Source organism: Coregonus lavaretus, assembly GCF_964263955.1.
Source record: "Coregonus lavaretus genome assembly, chromosome: 8".
NCBI classification, from domain to species: Eukaryota; Metazoa; Chordata; class Actinopteri; order Salmoniformes; family Salmonidae; genus Coregonus; species Coregonus lavaretus.
Window position 1 is genome coordinate 32,987,720 of NC_139995.1, and position 24,842 is coordinate 33,012,561.

Sequence of the window (24,842 nt, forward strand, 5' to 3'; positions counted from 1 at the left end):
GGACAACCAGTGCAGGATGAAAACCAATGCCAAAATTCCACAAGTACTTCTTCACGTCTTGCAGTCAATGAATTTCTAAGCAGCGGGGCCACAGACTTTTAATTTTGAGGTAAAAACGAAAACGAAAAAAAATATTTTACTTTGAGGTGATTTTATTCATTATTTTCACGTCTGTTTTCACATCAAGCTTCACAGAGTGTTGAGTTAATATGCTATCAAACTCCTACAGCCTCTCCGCCTGCCATCACTATGGCAACTCAGGCTCACTCCAGGAGCTTTCTGATTTCAAGAAATAAAGTAAAACTCAAAACAAGGAGGGAGGGAAAATCCACACCTGATCTCTGAGAACACATTGACAACGCATCATCGCATTTCTATGGTCTTTCCTCTCACTCAAGCCGTTGCAACATGACAACCCTGAGTCTCCCTCAGAGCTACATGGTGCCTGACTGGTCCCCAGCTGCGTTAGCTGCGGAGCTAGCCACGGCAGTGCTGTTGGGGAAGATCTTCTCGGTGGGGGTGACAGCAGGGCTTCCTACCCCGGAGGAACTGGAGCTGGAGGAGCGGTGCCCGGTGGGGGGCGGGCGGACGGGCCTCATGGGCGGGGGGCGCAGCTGGGCTCCGGCCAGACGGGCCGACAGGGCAGGCTTGAAGGTGGACATCATCTCAGAGGTGGAGCTGCTGCTGCGGCGCATGGCGGCATCCGGGTCGCGGATCATGATGGTGTGGAGGGGGCTGCCGGGCTCCGAGTTCACAGGGTTCTTCATGGTGGTGTCCAGGGTGTCCAGCACCACATCTGGCGCCTGCTTGCCCGTGTTTTGGCGCTCCAGCTCACGCAGCTCATGTAGGGCCGTGGTCATGGTCTTCTCTATGTCCTGACATACACAAAATACACAGAAGATGTGAAAGGAGATAATTAATCTGATATAATTGCTAAGCCAAGCTAGGCTAAGTTTAGTTTAGCAATGGTAGTAGCCTGAGCCAGGGCTGCTTCACCGAGGCACATAGACAGACAGTACAGCAGGACATCACATCTGCCTCTGCTCTCCCAGACATCAGCAGCTCTCTATCTAGCCTCTCTCTGCTCCCTCTCCTCACACAGTACAACCCAACACAACGGCACCAAATGAAGAGATTAACATCCCCTTTTAATGGCTGCACACTCATTACCACAGTCACAATCACACACACACACACACACACACACAATCACACACACATGCACACTCTCTCTCACACACACACACACGTTTTGTTCTTCTATCCTCGTGGGGACCTAAAATGCATTTCCATTCAAAATCCAATTTTCCCTAACCCTTAACCCTAAGCCTAACCCTAACTCTTACCCTAACTTTAACCCTAACCTTAACCCGTAACCCCAACCCTTACCCTTAATTCTAACCCTAATTGTAACCCTAACCGTAAACCTAACCCTTAAGCTTAAAATAGCCTTTGTTTTCATGGGGATGTGGGAAATGTCCCCACAAGGGAACATTTTTCTTGTTTTACTATCCTTGTGGGGACCTTTGGGGATTTTAGGTCCCCACAAGGATAGACGAACCAACCCACACACACACACACACACACACACACACACACACACACACACACACACACACACACACACACACACACACACACACACACACACACACACACACAGTCATTAGCACAATCACACACACACTCAGGGTCATCAACATGGGCTCAGGCTAAAATAGGGCTCTAATAGGAGACCATTAGCTGCACTGATCATAACTTTTCCATTTCAAAATCTGCCTCTATTCCTTTTCCAGCTAGCCGACGCTGGGCTTGTGCAGCCATTATCAATGATCATTAGTACTCATTTCAGCATCAACATGAAATGCATTCTGCTCCGGTCTCTAGGGAATGAATATTCTCTGAGTGACTCTGCTGTGTTGAAGGTTTAGAAATACTGTCCTATAAATTAGTTTGGAATATAGTACAACATCACTTGTGCACCACTATTCAAAATATTGACAGGTGATTCCATTCCATATTGTGTGAGGTTCTATGACTGATAAGGTTACATGGCATGGGGAAAAGAGGCTATGCAGTTATACATTGGGCAGAGGTAATACTTTAGAACCTGGGGCTGATAGGACAGTGATGGCCATACCTCTGCCAGGGTATCAGCCTCCAGTGATTTGTGGTCCCCGAGACTGCTGTGGCGTGTGGCCCCTGGTACGTGCCTCAGGGGGTGGCCCTCGGGATAGGCCTTCCTGTCGGCATAGTTGATGCTGCCCGCGCTGCCAAATGTGCCCAGGCGCCTCTTCTCCGGGCTCTCCATGTAACTCCTGCTCACCGCCACCTTCTGGGGGCTACTGGGACAGGCTGCGGCCCGCGGGGGTGTGTCTGTGCCCCGGGGAGGGCTGTGGGTCTCTCCGCTGCGGTGCCGAGGGATGGCGGCCCCGTCAGAACGTAGCCTCACCCTGAGGAGAGAGACGACATCACAGTCACATAGAGTAGGATTAGGTTGGCCCTGGACACTGATCTAAAAAAAACATTTCAATAGGTATTCCTTCCCAGTCGTTACCCACCTCCCCATGACTCCTCCAAAGTTGCAGTCGGGGGAGTGTTCACACGGTGATGGGACGTCATTTTTGGATGAGGCCTTGTCATCCAGCAGTGGTCCGCTGCTCGCCTCGCTGTCCGCCTTCTGACTGAGATTATCTGAGAATGCATCATCCCTGAAAGGAGAGCGAGAGAGCAAGAGAGAAATAGATGAGAGAGAGTATGCACATTATTCATACAGTTGGTAGAGATCTTATTTAGACTGTTGTTTATTCAAACTAATTGGTCCATATTTACAGCGGGCTCTGGTTTTCAATCTGCAGTCAGTTTATCTGTTCCAGAGAGATACTGGAGCCACTTCACTGACTCCTTTTGAAAATTGATCATTCCAATGTATTCCTAACACAGAAAGTAGCAATACGATATAATAATCTGGCCTTACTGTTGATTCAACATCCAAATGGATTCATGAAACAGACACCAGCGATGATTAGTCACACTATAATTGGAGACTAAACGGCTCATCTTTCAAATGATTGCGTACATTTATAACAGGAATTCATATCTGAGGGTGTATTCAATGAATTCATTAGAGTTCTAAACTTAAACCATGCTCTGGCCTTCTCTTTAGCATCTTTACTTCTGCCTCTTAGCCTGATTGACTGACATCAAATCCACATTTAACTGTGTTACCACTTAAGGTGCACTTGTCAGTGAGGTGTCTTTGAGCGAACACATCAGGCATGAACACATCAAGCAGTCATCGTCGTCGTCGGGTGAGGTTGTGTCTCTCTCTGGCGGGAGGTAAGCTTGGCTTATATGGCTTATATACATAGTTTGGCCTTTGTCGAGTAAAGCTTAAACTATGTATTTAGATTGTAGTTAGGTATTGTAGGTAGTTATCGTGGGTTGTTGTATGTAATTATTGTAGGTTAGTATTGTATTCGGCTGAGCCCGGTGAAGCACGAAGCTAGCTAACCCACTACCTGGACTAGCTAGCGGGTAGCTACTGGTAACTATTAGTAACTGTGGATAGTTGTTTCACGCCTGAGAGTACCTGTAATTACGCCAGCTAGCTGCCTACAATAATTACATACAATATTGCCTACCATTCAGCTTTCAGTTTTCTAACCTCATAGTCTGAAGCGTTAACGTTAGGTAGTAAGTGGCTACTGTGCTTGAAATCTAGCTAGCTTGTTGCTACCTGGATAGCTACTAAACAATGGCTGGAACGACCTAGCAAACAGATGCGAACTGGCTGAGTCAATTCAGTGGCTAGCTTTGCACTTGGCTAGCTAACAGTAGCTGCTAGGGGTAAGTTATAACCTACATTTGTGTTTTGTTTTTACATACTGGTAGCCAGAGTCGTTCAAGGGAATTCTGGACATGGGTGACTAGTTAACGTTAGCTTGGCTCTCTCTGTGTGTTCGTGCCGTGGGAGGAGGGGTTTCTTCTTTGTCTGAAAGCAATGGCTAGCTAGTATGCTAACTATTATAGCTAACTAACTGGCTGAATAAGTTGACGACGGTCTCGCTCAAGCTGTCGGGACTAACCCACAACGTTAGACATGGACACAAACGATCTGCTTGGCGTGTTGACACACTGGTGGTTTGTTGTGGCCGAGAATTGGTGCTAAACTGTGTTGTTGGTGCCCTGGACGATTTTCACGGAAGAATACTGAACCAAGTTAGCTAGCTGAATAAACTAAGTTAGTCTATTCCTAGAAAACATTGAACCGCTGTTGTTTACAACAATTAGAGTTTCTAAGGTGGAAGTTGGGAGAGTTATATTTGGGTGTTTCAGTGAAACGTAAGTGAGGGAGGCCCCGCTCTCTCCTTTCCCAGATGTTTAGTTCATTTCATTCCGATCTCCTTTGCATTATTGTAGCCATTTTCTGTAGCCTGTCAACTATCCCTCTGTCTATCCCTGTTCTCTCCTCTCCGCACAGGCTATACAAACGCCTCACACCGCGTGGCTGCTGCCTCTCTAACCTGGTGGTCCCTGCACGCACCACCCACGTGGAGTTCCAGGTCTCAGGCAGCCTCTGGAACTGCCGTTCTGCTGCCAACAAGGCAGAGTTCATCTCAGCCTATGCTACCCTCCAGTCCCTCGACTTCTTGGCGCTGACGGAAACATGGATTACCACTGAAAACACTGCTACTCCTACTGCTCTCTCCTCGTCTGACCATGTGTTCTCGCATACCCCGAGAGCATCTGGTCAGCGGGGTGGTGGCACAGGAATCCTCATCTCTCCCATGTGGACATTCTCTCTTTTTCCCCTGACCCATCTGTCTATCTTCTCATTTGAATTCCATGCTGTCACAGTCACTAGCCCATTCAAGCTTAACATCCTTGTCATTTATCATCCTCCAGGTTCCCTTGGAGAGTTCATCAATGAGCTTGACGCCTTGATAAGTTCCTTTCCTGAGGATGGCTCACCCCTCACAGTTCTGGGTGACTTCAACCTCCCTACGTCTATCTTTGACTCATTTCTCTCTGCCTCCTTCTTTCCACTCCTCTCCTCTTTTGACCTCACCCTCTCACCGTCCCCCCCTACTCACAAGGCAGGCAATGCGCTTGACCTCATCTTTACTAGATGCTGTTCTTCTACTAATCTCACTGCAACTCCCCTCCATGTCTCCGACCACTACTTTGTATCCTTTTCTCACTCGCTCTCCTCCAACACTACTCACTCTGCCCCTACTCAGATGGTAATGCGCCGTCGCAACCTTCGCTCTCTCTCTCCCGCTACTCTCTCCTCTTCCATCCTATCATCTCTTCCCTCTGCTCAATCCTTCTCCCTCCAATCTCCTGATTCTGCCTCCTCAATCCTCCTCTCCTCCCTTTCTGCATCCTTTGACTCTCTATGTCCCCTATCCTCCCGGCCGGCACGGTCCTCCCCTCCTGCTCCGTGGCTTGATGACTCATTGCGAGCTCACAGAACAGGGCTCCGGGCAGCCGAGTGGAAATGGAGGAAAACTAGACTCCCTGCGGACCTGGCATCTTTTCACTCCCTCCTTTCTACATTTTCTTCATCTGTTTCTGCTGCTAAGGCCACTTTCTACCACTATAAATTCTAACCCTAGGAAGCTCTTTGCCACCTTCTCCTCCCTGCTGAATCCTCCCCCCCCCCCCCTCCTCCCTCTCTGTGGATGACTTCATCAACCATTTTGAAAAGAAGGTTGACGACATCCGATCCTCGTTTGTTAAGTCAAATGACACTGCTGGTCCTGCTCACACTGCCCTACCCTATGCTTTGACTTCTTTCTCCCCTCTCTCTCCAGATAAAATCTTGCGACTTGTGACGGCCGGCCGCCCAACAACCTGCCCACTTGACCCTATCCCCTCCTCTCTTCTCCAGACCATCTCCGGTGACCTTCTCCCTTACCTCACATCGCTCATCAACTCATCCTTGACCACTGGCTATGTCCCTTCCGTCTTAAGAGAGCGAGAGTTGCACCCCTTCTCAAAAAACCAACACTCGATCCCTCTGATGTCAACAACTACAGACCAGTATCCCTTCTTTCTTTTCTCTCCAAAACTCTTCAGCGTGCCGTCTTTAGCCAACTCTCTTGCTATCTCTCTCAGAATGACCTTCTTGATCCAAACCAGTCAGGTTTCAAGACTGGTCATTCAACTGAGACTGCTCTTCTCTGTGTTATGGAGGCTCTACACACTACTAAAGCTAACTCTCTCTCCTCTGCTTTTGTCCTTCTAGACCTGTCTGCTGCCTTTGATACTGTGAACCATCAGACCCTCCTCTCCACCCTCTCCGAGCTGGGCATCTCTGGCGCGGCTCACTCTTGAATTGCGTCCTACCTGACCGGTCGCTCCTACCAAGTGGCGTGGCGAGAATCTGTCTCCGCACCACGTGCTCTCACCACTGGTGTCCCCCAGGGCTCAGTTCTAGCCCCTCTCCTATTCTCGCTATACACCAAGTCACTTGGCTCTGTCATATCCTCACATGGCCTGTCCTATCATTGCTATGCAGACGACACACAACTCATCTTCTCCTTTCCCCCTTCTGATAACCAGGTGGCGAATCGCATCTCTGCATGTCTGGCAGACATATCAGTGTGGATGACAGATCACCACCTCAAGCTGAACCTCGGCAAGACGGAGCTGCTCTTCCTCCCGGGGAAGGACTGCCCGTTCCATGATCTCGCCATCACGGTTGTCAACTCCGTTGTGTCCTCCTCCCAGAGTGCGAAGAGCCTTGGCGTGACCCTGGACAACACCCTGTCGTTCTCCGCTAACATCAAGGCGGTGACCCGATCCTGTAGGTTCATGCTCTAAAACATTCGGAGAGTACGACCCTGCCTTACACAGGAAGCGGCACAGGTCCTAATCCAGGCACTTGTCATCTCCCGTCTGGATTACTGCAACTCGCTGTTGGCTGGGCTCCCTGCCTGTGCCATTAAACCCCTACAACTCATCCAGAATGCCGCAGCCCGTCTGGTGTTCAACCTTCCCAAGTTCTCTCATGTCACCCTGCTCCTCCGCACACTCCACTGGCTTCCAGTTGAAGCTCGCATCTGCTACAAGACCATGGTGCTTGCCTACGGAGCTGTGAGGGGAACGGCACCTCCATACCTTCAGGCTCTGATCAGTCCCTACACCCAAACGAGGGCATTGCATTCATCCACCTCTGGCCTACTGGCCCCCCTACCTCTGCGGAAGCACAGTTCCCGCTCAGCCCAGTCAAAACTGTTCGCTGCTCTGGCACCCCAATGGTGGAACAAGCTCCCTCACGACGCCAGGACAGTGGAGTCACTCACCACCTTCCGGAGACACTTGAAACCCCACCTCTTTAAGGAATACCTGGGATAGGATAAAGTAAACCTTCTACCCTCCCTTACCCCACCCCCCAAAAAAATATATTGTACATATTGTAAAGTGGTTATCCCACTGGCTATAAGGTGAATGCACCAATTTGTAAGTCGCTCTGGATAAGAGCGTCTGCTAAATGACGTAAATGTAAATGTAATGATTTGAATGATTTATCTGTGCCTTCTCTTTGTGATATTCAGTCAAGGATCTTCCATTAGTGTTACTGATGTGTGTGGCTAATGACATCAAAGCAAAAAGCTTTTGATACACCTGCCATGTCTAATTACTCTCAGGTTTATATCACTTTAGAGAGGGAGAATTGTTGAGGAAAACACTTGATTACTGTAAGACTGACTGTTTCCTGCCTGCCTGCCTGACTGACAGACAGATTTATGTCAGACTGCTCTTCGTCCATCGCTTAAGCTTCATGTTTATGAATGGATATTACTCACAGGTCCTGCACCACGATGTACTGATGTGGGATCAGTCCGTCCACACCGTTGTGCCGCCCCTCCCACCAGTCCTCAGAGGCGCGGTGATACAGCAGCAGTGACGCTCCCTTCTTAAAGGACAGCTCCCGGGGGGTGCGCCCCACATAGTCAAACTTAGCGATGGCCTCAATCTGCTCCAACTCTGTGGAAATAAAGAACAGCAGGAGAGAAACATAGTCACAACCTGGACCAGCTTCATTTCCTGATGTAATGACATAACTCACACCCCATTGAGATGTGTGGACTGAGTAGCCTACTCTACCCTGGCCTGTGTGTGAGGCCCAATCAAGCTTCACTGAGTTCATTAAGATAAATAAGGATCCCCTTGCTCTAATTACTAAGACCTAAACCATGTTGGCAAACAATGAGAGCATGGCTTCATGTTCTCAGACAATGAAATATCTGAGTTGAAGAAAAATAAAATGAGATGCAGCATTACGATAGAAACTCTATTCTCTAACAGGGAGGATGGTTACTGTTTGAGTGATACACTTCGATTCCAAGCATTGTTGTGAGTTGAAGAGCAGCTGTCATTGAGTACCAATCAACACCAGTGCCACCAATGAGCACATACACAACTCTACGCTCTATGCTAACACTGTAGTCTGATCAGGGAACACTACTATCCCAACAGCTAGTAAACAGGTTGACAACACATTCAATCCAATGACTTGGTCCTTTAATTACATTATGGGTCCCAACACACCAAACTACTCACACACCAATAGCCAGAAGAAACAACTTTCATGCTGTAGACAGCCTGTTGAAAGAACAGACACACAAAGGCACAGGCTCTATTTGTCTGTAAGCAAACATCAGTCACCATTCAACCCTGGACCAGAGGACATTAGAAGACCTGTCTCTGCTACAAGCCGCTCTGTTCCACAGCGACGGTGCCAAGGGAGGGGGTATGAGGGGTGAGGGATGTCTGCGCACGCATGCAAACACACACGCACAACACAACACACCCTGGGGCCAGGCTGATATCAATCACACAAAGAGCCTGATGACTTGGGACACACGCAACCTTGGGGACATGTCCCATAGAGGAGAGATTGACTTCATCACTACTTGTATTTGTAAGAAGTGTTGGCAAGCTGAATGAATCGAGCTGTCTGTTTAAACTACTAGCACACAGCTCGGACCCATGCATACCCCACAAGACATGCCACCAGAGGTCTCTTCACAATCCCAAAGTCCAGAACAGACTATGGGAGGCGCACAGTACTACATAGAGCCATGGCTACATGCAACTCTATTCCACATCAGGTAACTGATGCAAGCAGTAGAATCAGATTAAAAAAACAGATACAAATGCACCTTATGGAACAGCGGGGACTGTGAAGAGACACACACACACAGGTACAGACACACGCATATGCACACAAAAGATTGTACTCTACACACACGTACATCATAATATTGTTGCATGGTGGTATTATACAATTTGTATTGTAGATATATAGTAGAGTAACAATGTTATATGATGTACTGTTTTATGTGTGATGTAAGTGCCTTAATGTGTTTGGACCCCAGGAAGAGTAGCTGCTGCCTTGGCAGAAACTAATGGGGATCCATTATAAATACAAATACAAACAGAGATATGCACATGTAGTGTGTGTTCAAAATGAGAAAGGAATCTAAGCTAGTCCCCAGGCTGTCAGATTTCCCATCTAGATTTCCCTGTTGGGGTGGGAGGGTGTGTGTGTATGTGGCAGGACTGGCCTTGACCACTGGTACTACAGCCACAGGAAACAAAAACAGAGACAAGGGGTCAGTCGGGGTTAAACACATGTATAAAATAAATTGTCTCCCAACAGGAGATTTCCAAGTCAACCAGAAAGCCTAATCAGTTCCATTAGGAGCTCCATCCAGGGGTGAACTTACCTACAGTAACATGGAGAGAAAGGGAGGAAGAGGAGGAGGAGAATAGAGGAGGAAGATGAGATGTAGGAGGAGGAGGAGGAGGAGGAGGAGGAGGAGAATAGAGGAGGAAGATGAGATTGAGATTGAGTAGGAGGAGGTAGAGGAGGAGGAGGAGAGAGGAATAGGAAAGAGAGGGGTGGAGAGAGAGAGGAGGGAGAGAGAGACAGAAGGACATGGCAGGGTAACATTGTCTATCTTTGTCCCCCTCGTTAAATAGAGCTCTTTCGCTTCCTCAGAAACACAATAACATGTCTGCCTGTCTGTAGTGACGGTAAGATCCCTGTGATCATGACAATAACTCACAGTTTCTCTCCAAACAAGAGCAAATATTCAAAGCAAAAACACTAGCTGATGGCCACAATAGTCAAACTAGGCCCACAACGTGGTTTTATAGTATTTATATAGACCTCAAGTTCTAGATTCAGCTAGAAAATGTTGCTATGTCGGGCTATAGGACCATGTCTCTAGATCCAGTGTGAGGGCCAGGCTGTGTAGGGCGGCATTGCCTCAAGTCTGAGAAGAGCCAAGACAGGACCATGTGACTCTCATTCCCTCCAAGCACACTAATTAAACAGCGGGAGACCACGATCCAGCGCCAAGAGCTATGCCCTGCCTGGCCTGCCTGGCTGTGCCTCTGTACTCTCCTCTCCTCCCAGCTCTCTGCAGGCGGAGCTGTGTGGGGCAGTCAGCCTTTGTCCTGCTGTTTGGTTCAGAGGGCTGGGGAGGGTGTTAGCACTCATTACCGACACACCAATCACTACAGATGGGGCTTCCCGATAGGGTTACCCTAGCCTAGCTTAGCGTAGAGTAGTACACTACGGGCCTGCCCATTGAGAGCTAGCCGATAGCATCTCTGGTGTTGTTACTCATGTTTTGCGTTTAGCCCAATTATTCTGTCAGGGCTCTGAGCAGAAAAAGGAAAATACAAAAGGCACAAAGGAGGAAGTCCCATGGGACCCGTTTACTATCGCTGAACAAAGAGAGAGCAAAGGATGGGAGAGAGAGAGATATATAGAGAGAGAGCTACAATGGGAGAGAGGGGTAGAGGGATGGAGAGAGAGAACGAGAGAGAGAGCAAGAGAGAGAGAATAAGAGAGAGGTGGGGGTTGCCAACACACAACCTTGTCTCAGGCTTGAAGCATGATGTGTTCCTGTGCAGCCCTAAGCTGTCACAGTCTATCTGAGCTGTGCCTAGGTCTCTCCTTCAGTCTAAAAAACACACAGAATAAGGTCACTCAGCACGCAACTCCATCTACACAGCCTTCTTACACGCCAGATCACATTCATACTGAGCACATCCAACCATAACACGCAATACCTCTCCTGTCCCAATATCAACAGGGTCTATATCTATCACGGGCTTTGAAACAACCACATTCAACCTTAACCCTTTACACTCGTGGAAATTAGCCTACAGTGAGGGAAAAAATTATTTGATCCCCTGCTGATTTTGTACGTTTGCCCACTGACAAAGACATGATCAGTCTATAATTTTAATGGTAGGTTTATTTGAACAGTGAGAGACAGAATAACAACAAAAAAATCCAGAAAAACGCATGTCAAAAGTGTTATAAATTGATTTGCATTTTAATGAGGGAAATAAGTATTTGACCCCTCTGCAAAACATGACTTAGTACTTGGTGGCAAAACCCTTGTTGGCTATCACAGAGGTCAGACATTTCTTGTAGTTGGCCACCAGGTTTGCACACATCTTAGGAGGGATTTTGTTCCACTCCTCTTTGCAGATCTTCTCCAAGTCATTAAGGTTTCGAGGCTGACGTTTGGCAACTCGAACCTTCAGCTCCCTCCACAAATGTTCTATGGGATTAAGGTCTGGAGACTGGCTAGGCCACTCCAGGACCTTAATGTGCTTCTTCTTGAGCCACTCCTTTGTTGCCTTGGCCGTGTGTTTTGGGTCATTGTCATGCTGGAATACCCATCCATGACCCATTTTAAATGCCCTGGCTAAGGGAAGGAGGTTCTCACCCAAGATTTGACGGTACATGGCCCCATCCATCGTCCCTTTGATGCGGTGAAGTTGTCCTGTCCCCTTAGCAGAAAAACACCCCCAAAGCATAATGTTTCCACCTCCATGTTTGACGGTGGGGATGGTGTTCTTGGGGTCATAGACAGCATTCCTCCTCCTTCAAACACGGCGAGTTGAGTTGATGCCAAAGAGCTCCATTTTGGTCTCATCTGACCACAACACTTTCACCCAGATCTCCTCTGAATCATTCAGATGTTCATTGGCAACCTTCAGACGGCCCTGTATATGTGCTTTCTTGAGCAGGGGGACCTTGCGGGCACTGCAGAATTTCAGTCCTTCACGGCGTAGTGTGTTACCAATTGTTTTCTTGGTGACTATGGTCCCAGCTGCCTTGAGATCATTGACAAGATCCTCCCGTGTAGTTCTGGGCTGATTCCTCACCGTTCTCATGATCATTGCAACTCCACAAGGTGAGATCTTGCATGGAGCCTCAGGCCGAGGGAGATTGACAATTATTTTGTGTTTCTTCCATTTGCGAATAATCGCACCAACTGTTGTCACCTTCTCACCAAGCTGCTTGGTGATGGTCTTGTAGCCCATTCCAGCCTTGTGTAGGTCTACAATCTTGACCCTGACATCCTTGGAGAGCTCTTTGGTCTTGGCCATGGTGGAGAGTTTGGAATCTGATTGATGGATTGCTTCTGTGGACAGGTGTCTTTTATACAGGTAACAAACTGAGATTAGGAGCACTCCCTTTAAGAGTGTGCTCATAATCTCAGCTCGTTACCTGTATGAAAGACACCTGGGAGCCAGAAATCTTTCTGATTGAGAGGGGGTCAAATACTTATTTCCCTCATTAAAATGCAAATCAATTTATAACATTTTTGACATGCGTTTTTCTGGATTTTTTTGTTGTTATTCTGTCTCTCACTGTTCAAATAAACCTACCATTAAAATTATAGACTGATAATTTCTTTGTCAGTGGGCAAACGTGCAAAATCAGCAGGGGATCAAATACACTGCTCAAAAAAATAAAGGGAACACTAAAATAACACATCCTAGATCTGAATGAATGAAATAATCTTATTAAATACTTTTTTCTTTACATAGTTGAATGTGCTGACAACAAAATCACAGAAAAATGATCAATGGAAATCAAATGTATCAACCCATGGAGGTCTGGATTTGGAGTCACCCTCAAAATTAAAGTGGAAAACCACACTACAGGCTGATCCAACTTTGATGTAATGTCCTTAAAACAAGTCAAAATGAGGCTCAGTAGTGTGTGTGGCCTCCAAGTGCCTGTATGACCTCCCTACAACGCCTGGGCATGCTCCTGATGAGGTTGCGGATGGTCTCCTGAGGGATCTTCTCCCAGACCTGGACTAAAGCATCCGCCAACTCCTGGACAGTCTGTGGTGCAACGTGGCGTTGGTGGATGGAGCGAGACATGATGTCCCAGACGTGCTCAATTGGATTCAGGTCTGGGGAACGGGTGGGCCAGTCCATAGCATCAATGCCTTCCTCTTGCAGGAACAGCTGACACACTCCAGCCACATGAGGTCTAGCATTGTCTTGCATTAGGAGGAACCCAGGGCCAACCGCACCAGCATATGGTCTCACAAGGGGTCTGAGGATCTCATCTCGGTACCTAATGGCAGTCAGGCTGCCTCTGGCGAGCACATGGAGGGCTGTGCGGCCCCCCAAAGAAATGCCACCCCACACCATGACTGACCCACCGCCAAACCGGTCATGCTGGAGGATGTTGCAGGCAGCAGAATGTTCTCCACGGCGTCTCCAGACTCTGTCACGTGCTCAGTGTGAACCTGCTTTCATCTGTGAAGAGCACAGGGCGCCAGTGGTGAATTTGCCAATCTTGGTGTTCTCTGGCAAATGCCAAACGTCCTGCACGGTGTTGGGCTGTAAGCACAACCCCCACCTGTGGACGTCGGGCCCTCATACCACCCTCATGGAGTCTGTTTCTGACCGTTTGAGCAGACACATGCACATTTGTGGCCTGCTGGAGGTCATTTTGCAGGGCTCTGGCAGTGCTCCTCCTGCTCCTCCTTGCACAAAGGCGGAGGTAGCAGTCCTACTGCTGGGTTGTTGCCCTCCTACGGCCTCCTCCACGCCTCCTGATGTAGTGGCCTGTCTCCTGGTAGCGCCTCCATGCTCTGGACACTACGCTGACAGACACAGCAAACCTTCTTGCCACAGCTCGCATTGATGTGCCATCCTGGATGAGCTGCACTACCTGAGCCACTTGTGTGGGTTGTAGACTCCGTCTCATGCTACCACTAGAGTGAAAGCACCGCCAGCATTCAAAAGTGACCAAAACATCAGCCAGGAAGCATAGGAACTGAGAAGTGGTCTGTGGTCACCACCTGCAAAACCAGTCCTTTATTGGGGGTGTCTTGCTAATTGCCTATAATTTCCACCTGTTGTCTATTCCATTTGCACAACAGCATGTGAAATGTATTGTCAATCAGTGTTGCTTCCGAAGTGGACAGTTTGATTTCACAGAAGTGTGATTGACTTGGAGTTACATTGTGTTGTTTAAGTGTTCCCTTTATTTTTTTGAGCAGTGTACTTTTTTCCCTCACTGTATATGGATCGGGCCAAATTGAAATGTTTCTAACAGAAGAACTATAAAAAGCATATGTATGATCATGGTAGCAATTGAAAGAGAACACTTTGGAGATTATGGGGAAATGATCAGACCAAAGGTGAGGACATAACAGTTCAACTGACACAAGACTGAATCCAAACATTACACTGTCGATTTTATTCACATTTACATTTACTAATAATAACGAAATCTGAAGATACTCTGGATACATTTAGTAACATAATAAGAATATTCATGGCCATTTTGGGGTGGGTGCAACATAAGAAAAAACGGGTTTGAGTGAGAGGTCTAACTGGTGTCTCCAAGTGGCCACACACCTCTCCAAAGTGTGCACAGTTCCTAAGTAATTTCAATGCACTTTTATGACTCAAGGAAATAGCCTTCAAATATAAAGTACCTTTTTGAACTTTCTTAGCTTTGCCGTTGAGGAACTGAAGCAAGCACACTTGTAGTTGTTTTGTTTGGAACACAGCCCTGCCTCCCCACCATCACACAACTACTGTTGTTGTTTACGCAACGCAAAACCTTCCCATTATAAATCTCAATCTGGGTCAGGTGGGCATGATTTGAAAGCTTGTTCTGTTCCCAACATGATTAGCTAAATTATAAAATAGAATCTTACAGTGTTAGGCTTTCACAAGGCACTGCATACAAACATATTGTAATTTTGGTGAGCAAAGAATGGAGTGGAGATAGCTCCCGTGTAGCTCAGTTGGTAGAGCATGGCGCTTGCAACGCCAGGGTTGTGGGTTCGATTCCCACGGGGGGCCAGTATGAAAAATTTATACACTAACTGTAAGTCGCTCTGGATAAGAATGTCTGCTAAATGACTCAAATGTAAAATGTCATGAGTACATTCATTTCCGAGTTTGTTGCGCTTGGTAGTTGGTAGTTGTTAGACACGTTTAGAACAGCTGTCAGTTGAATCCCATAAAGCAATATACAGCGGACAGCCTGAATTCTGATGTCATATATAGTATGTTACTGTACAGCCACTGAGTTCCAATTGAGGCGCTTATCAATGACCAAATCTGCCATTTTCAACCCGTATAAGGGATGAGAGGGTCTGTGAGTGTAAAGGGCTAAAATCTTTTATAACCTTATATCAACTGCTCATCAGCTTTATCAAATCTACGATATATCTGCTGTTGTAATTGATATTACAAATCAATCTGTCCGTCTCTATGGGGGACATTGTGGTCCATACAGTGGGGAAAAAAAGTATTTAGTCAGCCACCAATTGTGCAAGTTCTCCAACTTAAAAAGATGAGAAAGGCCTGTAATTTTCATCATAGGTACACGTCAACTATGACAGACAAATTGAGATTTTTTTTCTCCAGAAAATCACATTGTAGGATTTTTAATGAATTTATTTGCAAATTATGGTGGAAAATAAGTATTTGGTCACCTACAAACAAGCAAGATTTCTGGCTCTCACAGACCTGTAACTTCTTCTTTAAGAGGCTCCTCTGTCCTCCACTCGTTACCTGTATTAATGGCACCTGTTTGAACTTGTTATCAGTATAAAAGACACCTGTCCACAACCTCAAACAGTCACGCTCCAAACTCCACTATGGCCAAGACCAAAGAGCTGTCAAAGGACACCAGAAACAAAATTGTAGACCTGCACCAGGCTGGGAAGACTGAATCTGCAATAGGTAAGCAGCTTGGTTTGAAGAAATCAACTGTGGGAGCAATTATTAGGAAATGGAAGACATACAAGACCACTGATAATCTCCCTCGATCTGGGGCTCCACGCAAGATCTCACCCCGTGGGGTCAAAATGATCACAAGAACGGTGAGCAAAAATCCCAGAACCACACGGGGGGACCTAGTGAATGACCTGCAGAGAGCTGGGACCAAAGTAACAAAGCCTACCATCAGTAACACACTACGCCGCCAGGGACTCAAATCCTGCAGTGCCAGAAGTGTCCCCCTGCTTAAGCCAGTACATGTCCAGGCCCGTCTGAAGTTTGCTAGAGTGCATTTGGATGATCCAAAAGAGGATTGGGAGAATGTCATATGGTCAGATGAAACCAAAATATAACTTTTTGGTAAAAACTCAACTCGTCGTGTTTGGAGGACAAAGAATGCTGAGTTGCATCCAAAGAACACCATACCTACTGTGAAGCATGGGGGTGGAAACATCATGCTTTGGGGCTGTTTTTCTGCAAAGGGACCAGGACGACTGATCCGTGTAAAGGAAAGAATGAATGGGGCCATGTATCGTGAGATTTTGAGTGAAAACCTCCTTCCATCAGCAAGGGCATTGAAGATGAAACGTGGCTGGGTCTTTCAGCATGACAATGATCCCAAACACACCGCCCGGGCAACGAAGGAGTGGCTTCGTAAGAAGCATTTCAAGGTCCTGGAGTGGCCTAGCCAGTCTCCAGATCTCAACCCCATAGAAAATCTTTGGAGGGAGTTGAAAGTCCGTGTTGCCCAATGACAGCCCCAAAACATCACTGCTCTAGAGGAGATCTGCATGGAGGAATGGGCCAAATACCAGCAACAGTGTGTGAAAACCTTGTGAAGACTTACAGAAAACGTTTGACCTGTGTCATTGCCAACAAAGTGTATATAACAAAGTATTGAGAAACTTTTGTTATTGACCAAATACTTATTTTCCACCATAATTTGCAAATAAATTCATTAAAAATCCTACAATGTGATTTTCTGGATAATTTTTTCTCATTTTGTCTGTCATAGTTGACGTATACCTATGATGAAAATTACAGGCCTCTCTCATATTTTTAAGTGGGAGAACTTGCACAATTGGTGGCTGACTAAATACTTTTTTCCCCCACTGTAGATAAAACACTGTCCCTGGTCTGACTAACCACTTTAATATTGAACGTCTCATTGCATGAATTAGATCCTCTATATATGAAGCTGAATGTTAACCCACGGCTACAGTACATTGGCGGTTTCTGCATGTCACGTACGTTGAAGAACGGGTCAGACCAAGGTGCAGCGTGAAATGCATCCATGTTTATTAAACCGAATAAACATACAAAACAACAACAGGCAACGAAAAGTGACGTCGGAAGGCTATACACACAAGCCAAACTCACCGAGCACAAAACAAGATCCCACAACACAGGCAGGAAAACTGGCTGCCTAAGTATGATCCCCAATCAGAGACAACGAGCGACAGCTGCCTCTGATTGGGAACCACACCCGGCCAAACATAGAAATACAAACATAGAATCAACACACACATGATATTCACACCCTGACCAAACTAACTAGAGTTCTATAGGTCAGGGCGTGACACTGCATCTGATCTCAATTATAATGGGAGGTCCAGTCCAGTCCAGACACACTGAGCTGCAGTGCTGCAGTACACAGCAGAGCCACAGCTGCCTGGGGAGGCAGACAGACAGATAGACAGACAGCAGGGCTACCAGATACAACCAACCCTCCATCTTTAACATAGACAGCACAGGCTATGCTGTTATGTCATACTTTAGTAGACTATAAGCATGTCTAGCACCAACACTAAGAGCCACAGCAGGATAAACAGCAGTGCAGTTACAAAAACAAACACAACCCAGAGAGTAATGAAACTTAAGACAACAGCAGGAAGGCAAGGGAAACAACACAAGCTTCAGGAGTTTTTCAACAACCAATTGGCTAATTCCGATTAGCTGTGTAGCCAGCTAGCTACAGCACATTTATCTTAATCAATCACCCAAACCGTTCCTCTACAGAGTGTCTGAAGAAGTAAAGGAACCCCATGTTACTGACCGTCATCACTGGTGTGTGGCTCGGTCCCGTTGTCAGCCTCATCGATGGTGCCTGGCTCACTGTGGGGGCTGTCACTGTGGACACAGAGAGCGAGATGGACAGTCAGTCAATGGTCAACTCAGACACACCCACAACACTTGCATAGGTTACATGGTACTAAACTAAGGAAAGATGAGTTACAGGTCATACTTGGATCTGTTCCAAGTAAGTAGGGGGCATTTATATCAGCATATTTCTCTAGAAAGTAGTACAAGTTACAGTTGGACCAGCTCCAGGTAAAGGATTCATTTTACTACAGGCCATAGGCCTACGAAAAATCAGAATATTGATGCACGCTAGCTTGTAAGCCATCCCTGTGAGTTTTGATATGCAAAACATTCCCAAGCAGTATTATTGGCATCTGTGTAATAGAAATATAGTACACAGACACACACATATTGACACCCCCCCACACACACACACAATCACCACATACGTTGCTGCTATTATTTACGACTATATTTATTCTGCAGCTCAGACACTTTTCCCTGGTTTCATGAACATATCTACCTCAACTATCACCAGTATATTATTATCTTAGGGTATTATATCCAAGCACTGTCTGTAAAAGCATGTGCTTGAGAAAATACCACCCCCATAGGAATGCACTCATGCTGCCTAGCATCCTCATCTCTACTACACACTCCAAATTCCCCTCTTCTCACCACATTATCAAGCCGGATGATAATGTAGTCTGTGAGAGACCATACCATATGCTGGAGCCGCCAGAAGCAGAACAGTCTAACTGTACTGGTGCTTAACCCAGGGTTACGCATGTGACATTATTGCTGCTTTAGCCTTAGCCATACAGTGTGTCTTCAGTGCTTGTCGTAAAGGTGTTGACCTCCCAGGTCTAGCTACAGTTGAAGTCGGAAGTTTACATGCACTTAGGTTGCAGTCATTAAAACTAGTTTTTCAACCACTTCACAAATTTCTTGTTAACAAACTCTAGTATTGGCAAGTCGGTTAGGACATCTACTTTGTGCATGACACAAGTAATTTTTACAACAATTGTTTACAGACAGATTATTTCACTTATAATTCACTGTATCACAATTCCAGTGGGTCAGAAGTTTACATACTCTAAGTTGACTGTGCCTTTAAACAGCTTGGAAAATTCCAGAAAATGATGTCATGGCTTTAGATGCTTCTGATAGGCTAATTGACATCATTTGAGTTAATTGGAGGTGTACCTGTGGATGTATTTCAAGGCCTACCTTCAAACTCAGTGCCTCTTTGCCTGACATCATGGGAAAATCAAAAGAAATCAGCCAAGACCTCCGAAAAAAATGTGTAGACCTACACAAGTCTGGTTCATCCTTGGGAGCAATTTCCAAACACCTGAAGGTACCACGTTCATCTGTACAAACAATAATACGCAAGTATAAACACCACGGGACCACGCAGCCGTCATACCGCTCAGGAAGGAGACGCGTTCTGTCTCCTAGAGATGAACGTACTTTGGTGCGAAAAGTGCAAATCAATCCCAGAACAACAGCAAAGGACCTTGTGAAGATGCTGGAGGAAACCGGTAAAAAAGTATCTATATCCACAGTAAAACGAGTCCTATATCGACATAACCTGAAAGGCCGCTCAGCAAGGAAGAAGCCACTGCTCTAAAACCACCATAAAAAAGCCAGACTACGGTTTGCACATGGGGACAAAGATCGTACTTTTTGGAGAAATGTCCTCTGGTCTGATGAAACAAAAATAGAACTGTTTGGCCATTTTACTAGGATTAAATGTCAGGAATTGTGAAAAACTGAGTTTAAATGTATTTGGCTAAGGTGTATGTAAACTTCCGACTTCAACTGTACTTCTCACCAGTACTCCTCTCCTCCAGTCATGCACTTCTCATAGACCGGCCCGTCCAGCTCACGGTGGCTGGGGAAGATGACCTCGTTGTGGATGATGATGGTCTTGATGACCTCATTGACATGCGCCTGGATGGCTACAGGGTCCTGTCCGTCGGGGATGGGCATCAGGGTGGGGCCAAAGCAGATGGCCAGGTTATAGGGATCCATCATGTTCTCATCGCTGTACTGGGATAGGCTGGAGGGGAAGAGAGAGAGAGATGAACCACTGAACTCCATATTTACAGTATGAGGTGAATTGATGGGTGGATCCATTAAACTCAAAGACCTACGTTTGCCAATAAAAGTGAGGCCTATCTGTTTCCCAAATCCTCTAATATAAAGAGGGTTGAGTATGGCTGTGACTGTAAAGACTCTACACTCTACAGTGGGTTGAGATCTACAACTTCCCTGAAGTAGCAACATGTCCTTTACTATCTGAGCTGAGATCCATTTTGGACCTCCACCCCATCTCAGTATAAGAAAATCCTTAAACCCCCTACCATTAGTTACCTTAACCCCCAACATCCCAACTTAGCTAGCACATTCCTCAGTCTCCCTGTTTAGTTGTAGCTTAGATTCCCACACCCATCCAACCTTAACACACCTGCCCTTAAAACTGAACAGTTTAACAGGCCTATTAATAAGCCATCCTGGTTTAGGGGGCAGTAAGCCCATCCTCCCTTCCAGCAGCATCCTAGTTAGGGAAAAGGCCTGTCCTTACACTCATCTGCTTTAAGAGGTGCTCTTAATCAGAACATAGTGGTGTGGAGCTGGAGCAGTAAAGACCTACAGTTGGTCCAGAGCCTAACTGTCTGAGGGGGGCATAAAACACAGAGGTAAAAGTCAGAATGTGGAATCAAACGCTTTGTTCTGCAGGGGAACCAAGCAAAGGGAGCATCAATAACAGCCCAATAAAACAGGACAGGTATATTACTGGGTTGATGGATGAGTTTCCGAGCAGGCACGTCAATAAGTTCTAAAGCGCTGCCGGCATTTGTGGTAATAAATAGGACGTGAACAGTAGGGCTGTTCAATAACTCTGGAAATCAATGTCTTTTCCTCTCTGAATACTGCAGCAGTGATTCACTAGTTCTGTTAATTTAGTGCAATACAGGGATTTTTCTATTCCCCAAGACTTTATAAAAGTTATAATTTCAGACCTTTACCCTATCCTGTTATACTGTATGCCCTTAGTATATAGGTACTCTGGTATAGGGACAACTCTATTCAACAACTGTGATATGTGAGTTGTTATGTCAATATGGTCGACTTACTGATTGAGGAACGCGAACAGGTATCTCATGACGATGATGACGGTGCGAGGAAGAGTCACAATAATCTGCTGGACGTGATGCGCTCTCTCAGCTCCAGACTCCAGTTCTGAAACAGAGGAAGACCAGAGCGTTATAACACCACCTGGCACTGAGATGAATGGGAGGAAGATACAGACCATGATCTATTGAATATACAGAATGAGCAGACCTTATCAGGGCGCTGGCAGTCATACTAAGGGTACAGTCATTTTATTTGATTTATTTAACCTTTATTTAACTAGGCAAGTCAGTTAAGAACAAATTCTTATTTACAATGACGGCCTACACCAGCCAAACCCGGACGACGCTGGGCTATGGGACTCCCAATCACAGCCGGTTGTGATACAGCCTGGAATCGAACCAGGGGGTCTGTAGTGACGCCTCAAGCACTGAGAAGCAGTGCCTTAGACCGCTGTGCCACTCGGGATGACAACACAAACACTCCTATTATTAATAGATAACCCCTCCTCATTTAAACTAGAGGATGTGGTGAGTGACTGGGCTATCTGGAGCAGGGGAAAACACAGCAAAGCTGCGCTGAGTTAGTAGACTGATGTGGCCCCCTCGCTCCTCTCTTCCTATTGGGTTTCTATTAAATCACAGGCAGGCAGACAGCCGTGGTGTTGAGATTGTTTCCATATGTTCCATACCCTGCTATACCATAAATAATTATCATAAATAATTGTGTGTAGGGTGTTGTGGTTGGGAAGTGATGATCTATCTGTGGACCTGGAGGGTGGCTTCTCTCTCTTCTATTCTGATTCTATCTCTACTAGTGACGTACCCACAGTCCATTAAGACAGAGTGTGAATAATCCAAAGGCATGTACTGTACCGTAGCCCCAATGGTGTTATTTCACCACCCAGATGGGTAGGGTTATGGTATCATTTCAGTTACCCTGAACACATTTACTACATTGACCAACAGTGTTCGGTGGGGGCACCAGGGGCTCTAGAGTCTACTCACTGATAGTAGAAATGAGGTCCAGGAAGCGTTCCTTGGGGAACAGAGGGTTCTCCAGGCCCCTGAAGTACAGCTTGAGGACCCCTGCCACTGAGTTGATGTCATGTTCATTCTGGTCTTCAATCAATGGGTCTTCACCTTGAAAAACAATTGCGCAGAGTAGAGTTATTATTTTGGAGTATCTGACCACTGCAACAGAACTGAATCTGTAAAAAGATGAACCATTAAAGACTTAATTACTGTACATAAAACATTTTAAAGAGGGATTAAAATTTTTTGCTTGCTACATGTAGGTCTTATATTCTAGAAAATAATATAAAGATATCTACTGTATGTCTGAAGTTCAATGGGTTTGTTGTGTTATTGATCCTGAGCTGTAGAGGAAAAACAAAAAGCTAATCTATCACCAATTACCCCCAGTCTCACTGCGGACCTACCTCTCTCAAATGAGTTTTTAATATCATTGACCTCCACCTGGGATCCAGGCACACGGAATATGCCCTGCTGCTGGAGCCCTGCAAGACATAGAAACATAATACTGAGTCCAAGGCTGAGCCTGAGCCCACCATTATCCCCAAACCCAAATGGCCGCTACATGAAAGACCAATGGGAAACACACAACAGAGAGCAGGAAATGTAATCTGGTCATAAATGGATGTGTTTTTTCTTCTTACAGGAGAGGGCCCCTCGGTTGGTCTGCTGCATATGGTTTCTGTTAGAGAACCCCTAATCAGTTTATGGGGGTTTCATTAGGTCTAGGGGGATAGGGGAAGGGAGGGGTCAGGGAGGGGGTACAGGCCTTGGGGCTACACCACTCTGGCTGGAGTCAGATGTGGTGGTAGACAGAAGGATGAAGATACGAGGAGGGAGGGGGGAGAGGGAAGGAAGTCCCTATGCGTGATGTGCTGCCACACTCCTGTCACAAATCAAATCAAATGTTATTTGTCACATGCGCCGAATACAATGTCCCCTGTAGCTCAGTTGGTAGAGCATGGCGCTTGCAACGCCAGGGTTGTGGGTTCGTTTCCCACGGGGGGCCAGTATGAAACTGTATGCACTCACTAACTGTAAGTCGCTTTGGATAAGAGCGTCTACTAAAATGTAAATGTGAAATGCGTAGACCTTACAGTGAAATGCTTACTTACAAGCCCTTAACCAACAATTACGTTTTAAAAAAGAATACCTAAAAAAATAAGAAATAAAAGTAACAAATAATTAAAGAGCAGCAGTAAAATAACAATAGCGAGGCTATATACAGGGGGTACCGGTACTGAGTCAATGTGCGGGAGCACCGGTTAGTCGAGGTAATTGACATAATATGTACATGTAGGTAGAGTTATTAAAGTGACTATGCATAGATAATAAACAGAGAGTAGCAGCAGCGTAAAATAGGGGGGGGAGGGGGCAATGCAAATAGTCTGGCTTGGGGGTAGAAGCTGTTTAGAAGCCTCTTGGACCTAGACTTGGCGCTCCTGTAACGCTTGCCGTGCGGTAGCAGAGAGAACAGTCTGTGACTAGGGTGGCTAGAGTCTTTGACCATTTTTAGGGCCTTCCTCTGACACCGCCTGGTATAGAGGTCCTGGATGGCAGGAAGCTTGGCCCCAGTGATGTACTGGGCCGCACGCACTACCCTCTGTAGTGCCTTGCGGTCGGAGGCTGAGCAGTTGCCATACCAGGCAGTGATGAAACTAGTCAGGATACTCTCGATGGTGCAGCTGTAGAACCTTTTGAGGATCTGAGGACCCATGCCAAATCTTTTCAGTCTCCTGAGGGGGAATAGGTTTTGTCGTGCCCTCTTCACGTCTGTCTTGGTGTGCTTGGACCATGTTAGATGGTTGGTGATGTGGACACCAAGGAACTTGAAGCTCTCAACCTACTCCACTACGGCCCTGTCGATGAGAAAGGGGCGTGCTCAGTCCTCCTTTTCCTGTAGTCCACAATCATCTCCTTTGTCTTGATCACGTTGAGGGAGAGGTTGTTGTGCTGGCACCACACGGCCAGGTCTCTGACCTCCTCCCTATACGCTGTGTCGTCGCTGTCGGTGATCAGGCCTACCACTGTTGTGGCATCGGCAAACTTAATGATGGTGTTGGAGTCATGCCTGGCCATGCAGTCATGGGTGAACAGGGAGTACAGGAGGGGACTGAGCACGCACCCCTGAGGGGCCCCCGTGTTGAGGATCAGCGTGGCGGATGTGTTGTTACCTACCCTTACCACCTGGGGGCGGCCCGTCAGGAAGTCCAGGATCCAGTTGCAGAGGGAGGTGTTTAGTCCCAGGGTCCTTAGCTTAGAGATGAGCTTTGAGGGCACTATGGTGTTGAACGCTGAGCTGTAGTCAATGAATAGCATTCTTACCTAGGTGTTCCTTTTGTCCAGGTGTGAAAGGGCAGTGTGGAGTACAATAGATATTGCATCATCTGTGGATCTGTTGGGGCGGTATGCAAATTGGAGTGGGTCTAGGGTTTCTGGGATAATGGTGTTGATGTTAGCCATGACCAGCCTTCAAAGCACTTCATGGTTACA

At 46.5% G+C, this 24,842-nt stretch overlaps 1 protein-coding gene across 2 annotated transcripts in view; it reads right to left on the reverse strand.

Moving 5' to 3' along the window:
* Nucleotides 1-434: 434 nt before the first annotated feature.
* The window catches only part of LOC311134335 (SLIT-ROBO Rho GTPase-activating protein 3-like), a gene marked incomplete at both ends in the record, with an annotated part of 138,652 nt that continues 114,244 nt past the window's right edge, over nt 435-24,842 (reverse strand). For both annotated transcript variants that reach the window (XM_084167983.1, XM_084167982.1), the window contains 9 exons: nt 435-875; nt 2,141-2,453; nt 2,562-2,711; nt 7,818-7,998; nt 18,149-18,222; nt 20,012-20,239; nt 21,318-21,423; nt 22,323-22,457; nt 22,757-22,834. In XM_084167983.1, the coding sequence (XP_084024109.1) occupies nt 435-875; nt 2,141-2,453; nt 2,562-2,711; nt 7,818-7,998; nt 18,149-18,222; nt 20,012-20,239; nt 21,318-21,423; nt 22,323-22,457; nt 22,757-22,834 (1,706 nt within the window). The remainder of the gene's footprint in view (nt 876-2,140; nt 2,454-2,561; nt 2,712-7,817; nt 7,999-18,148; nt 18,223-20,011; nt 20,240-21,317; nt 21,424-22,322; nt 22,458-22,756; nt 22,835-24,842) is intronic.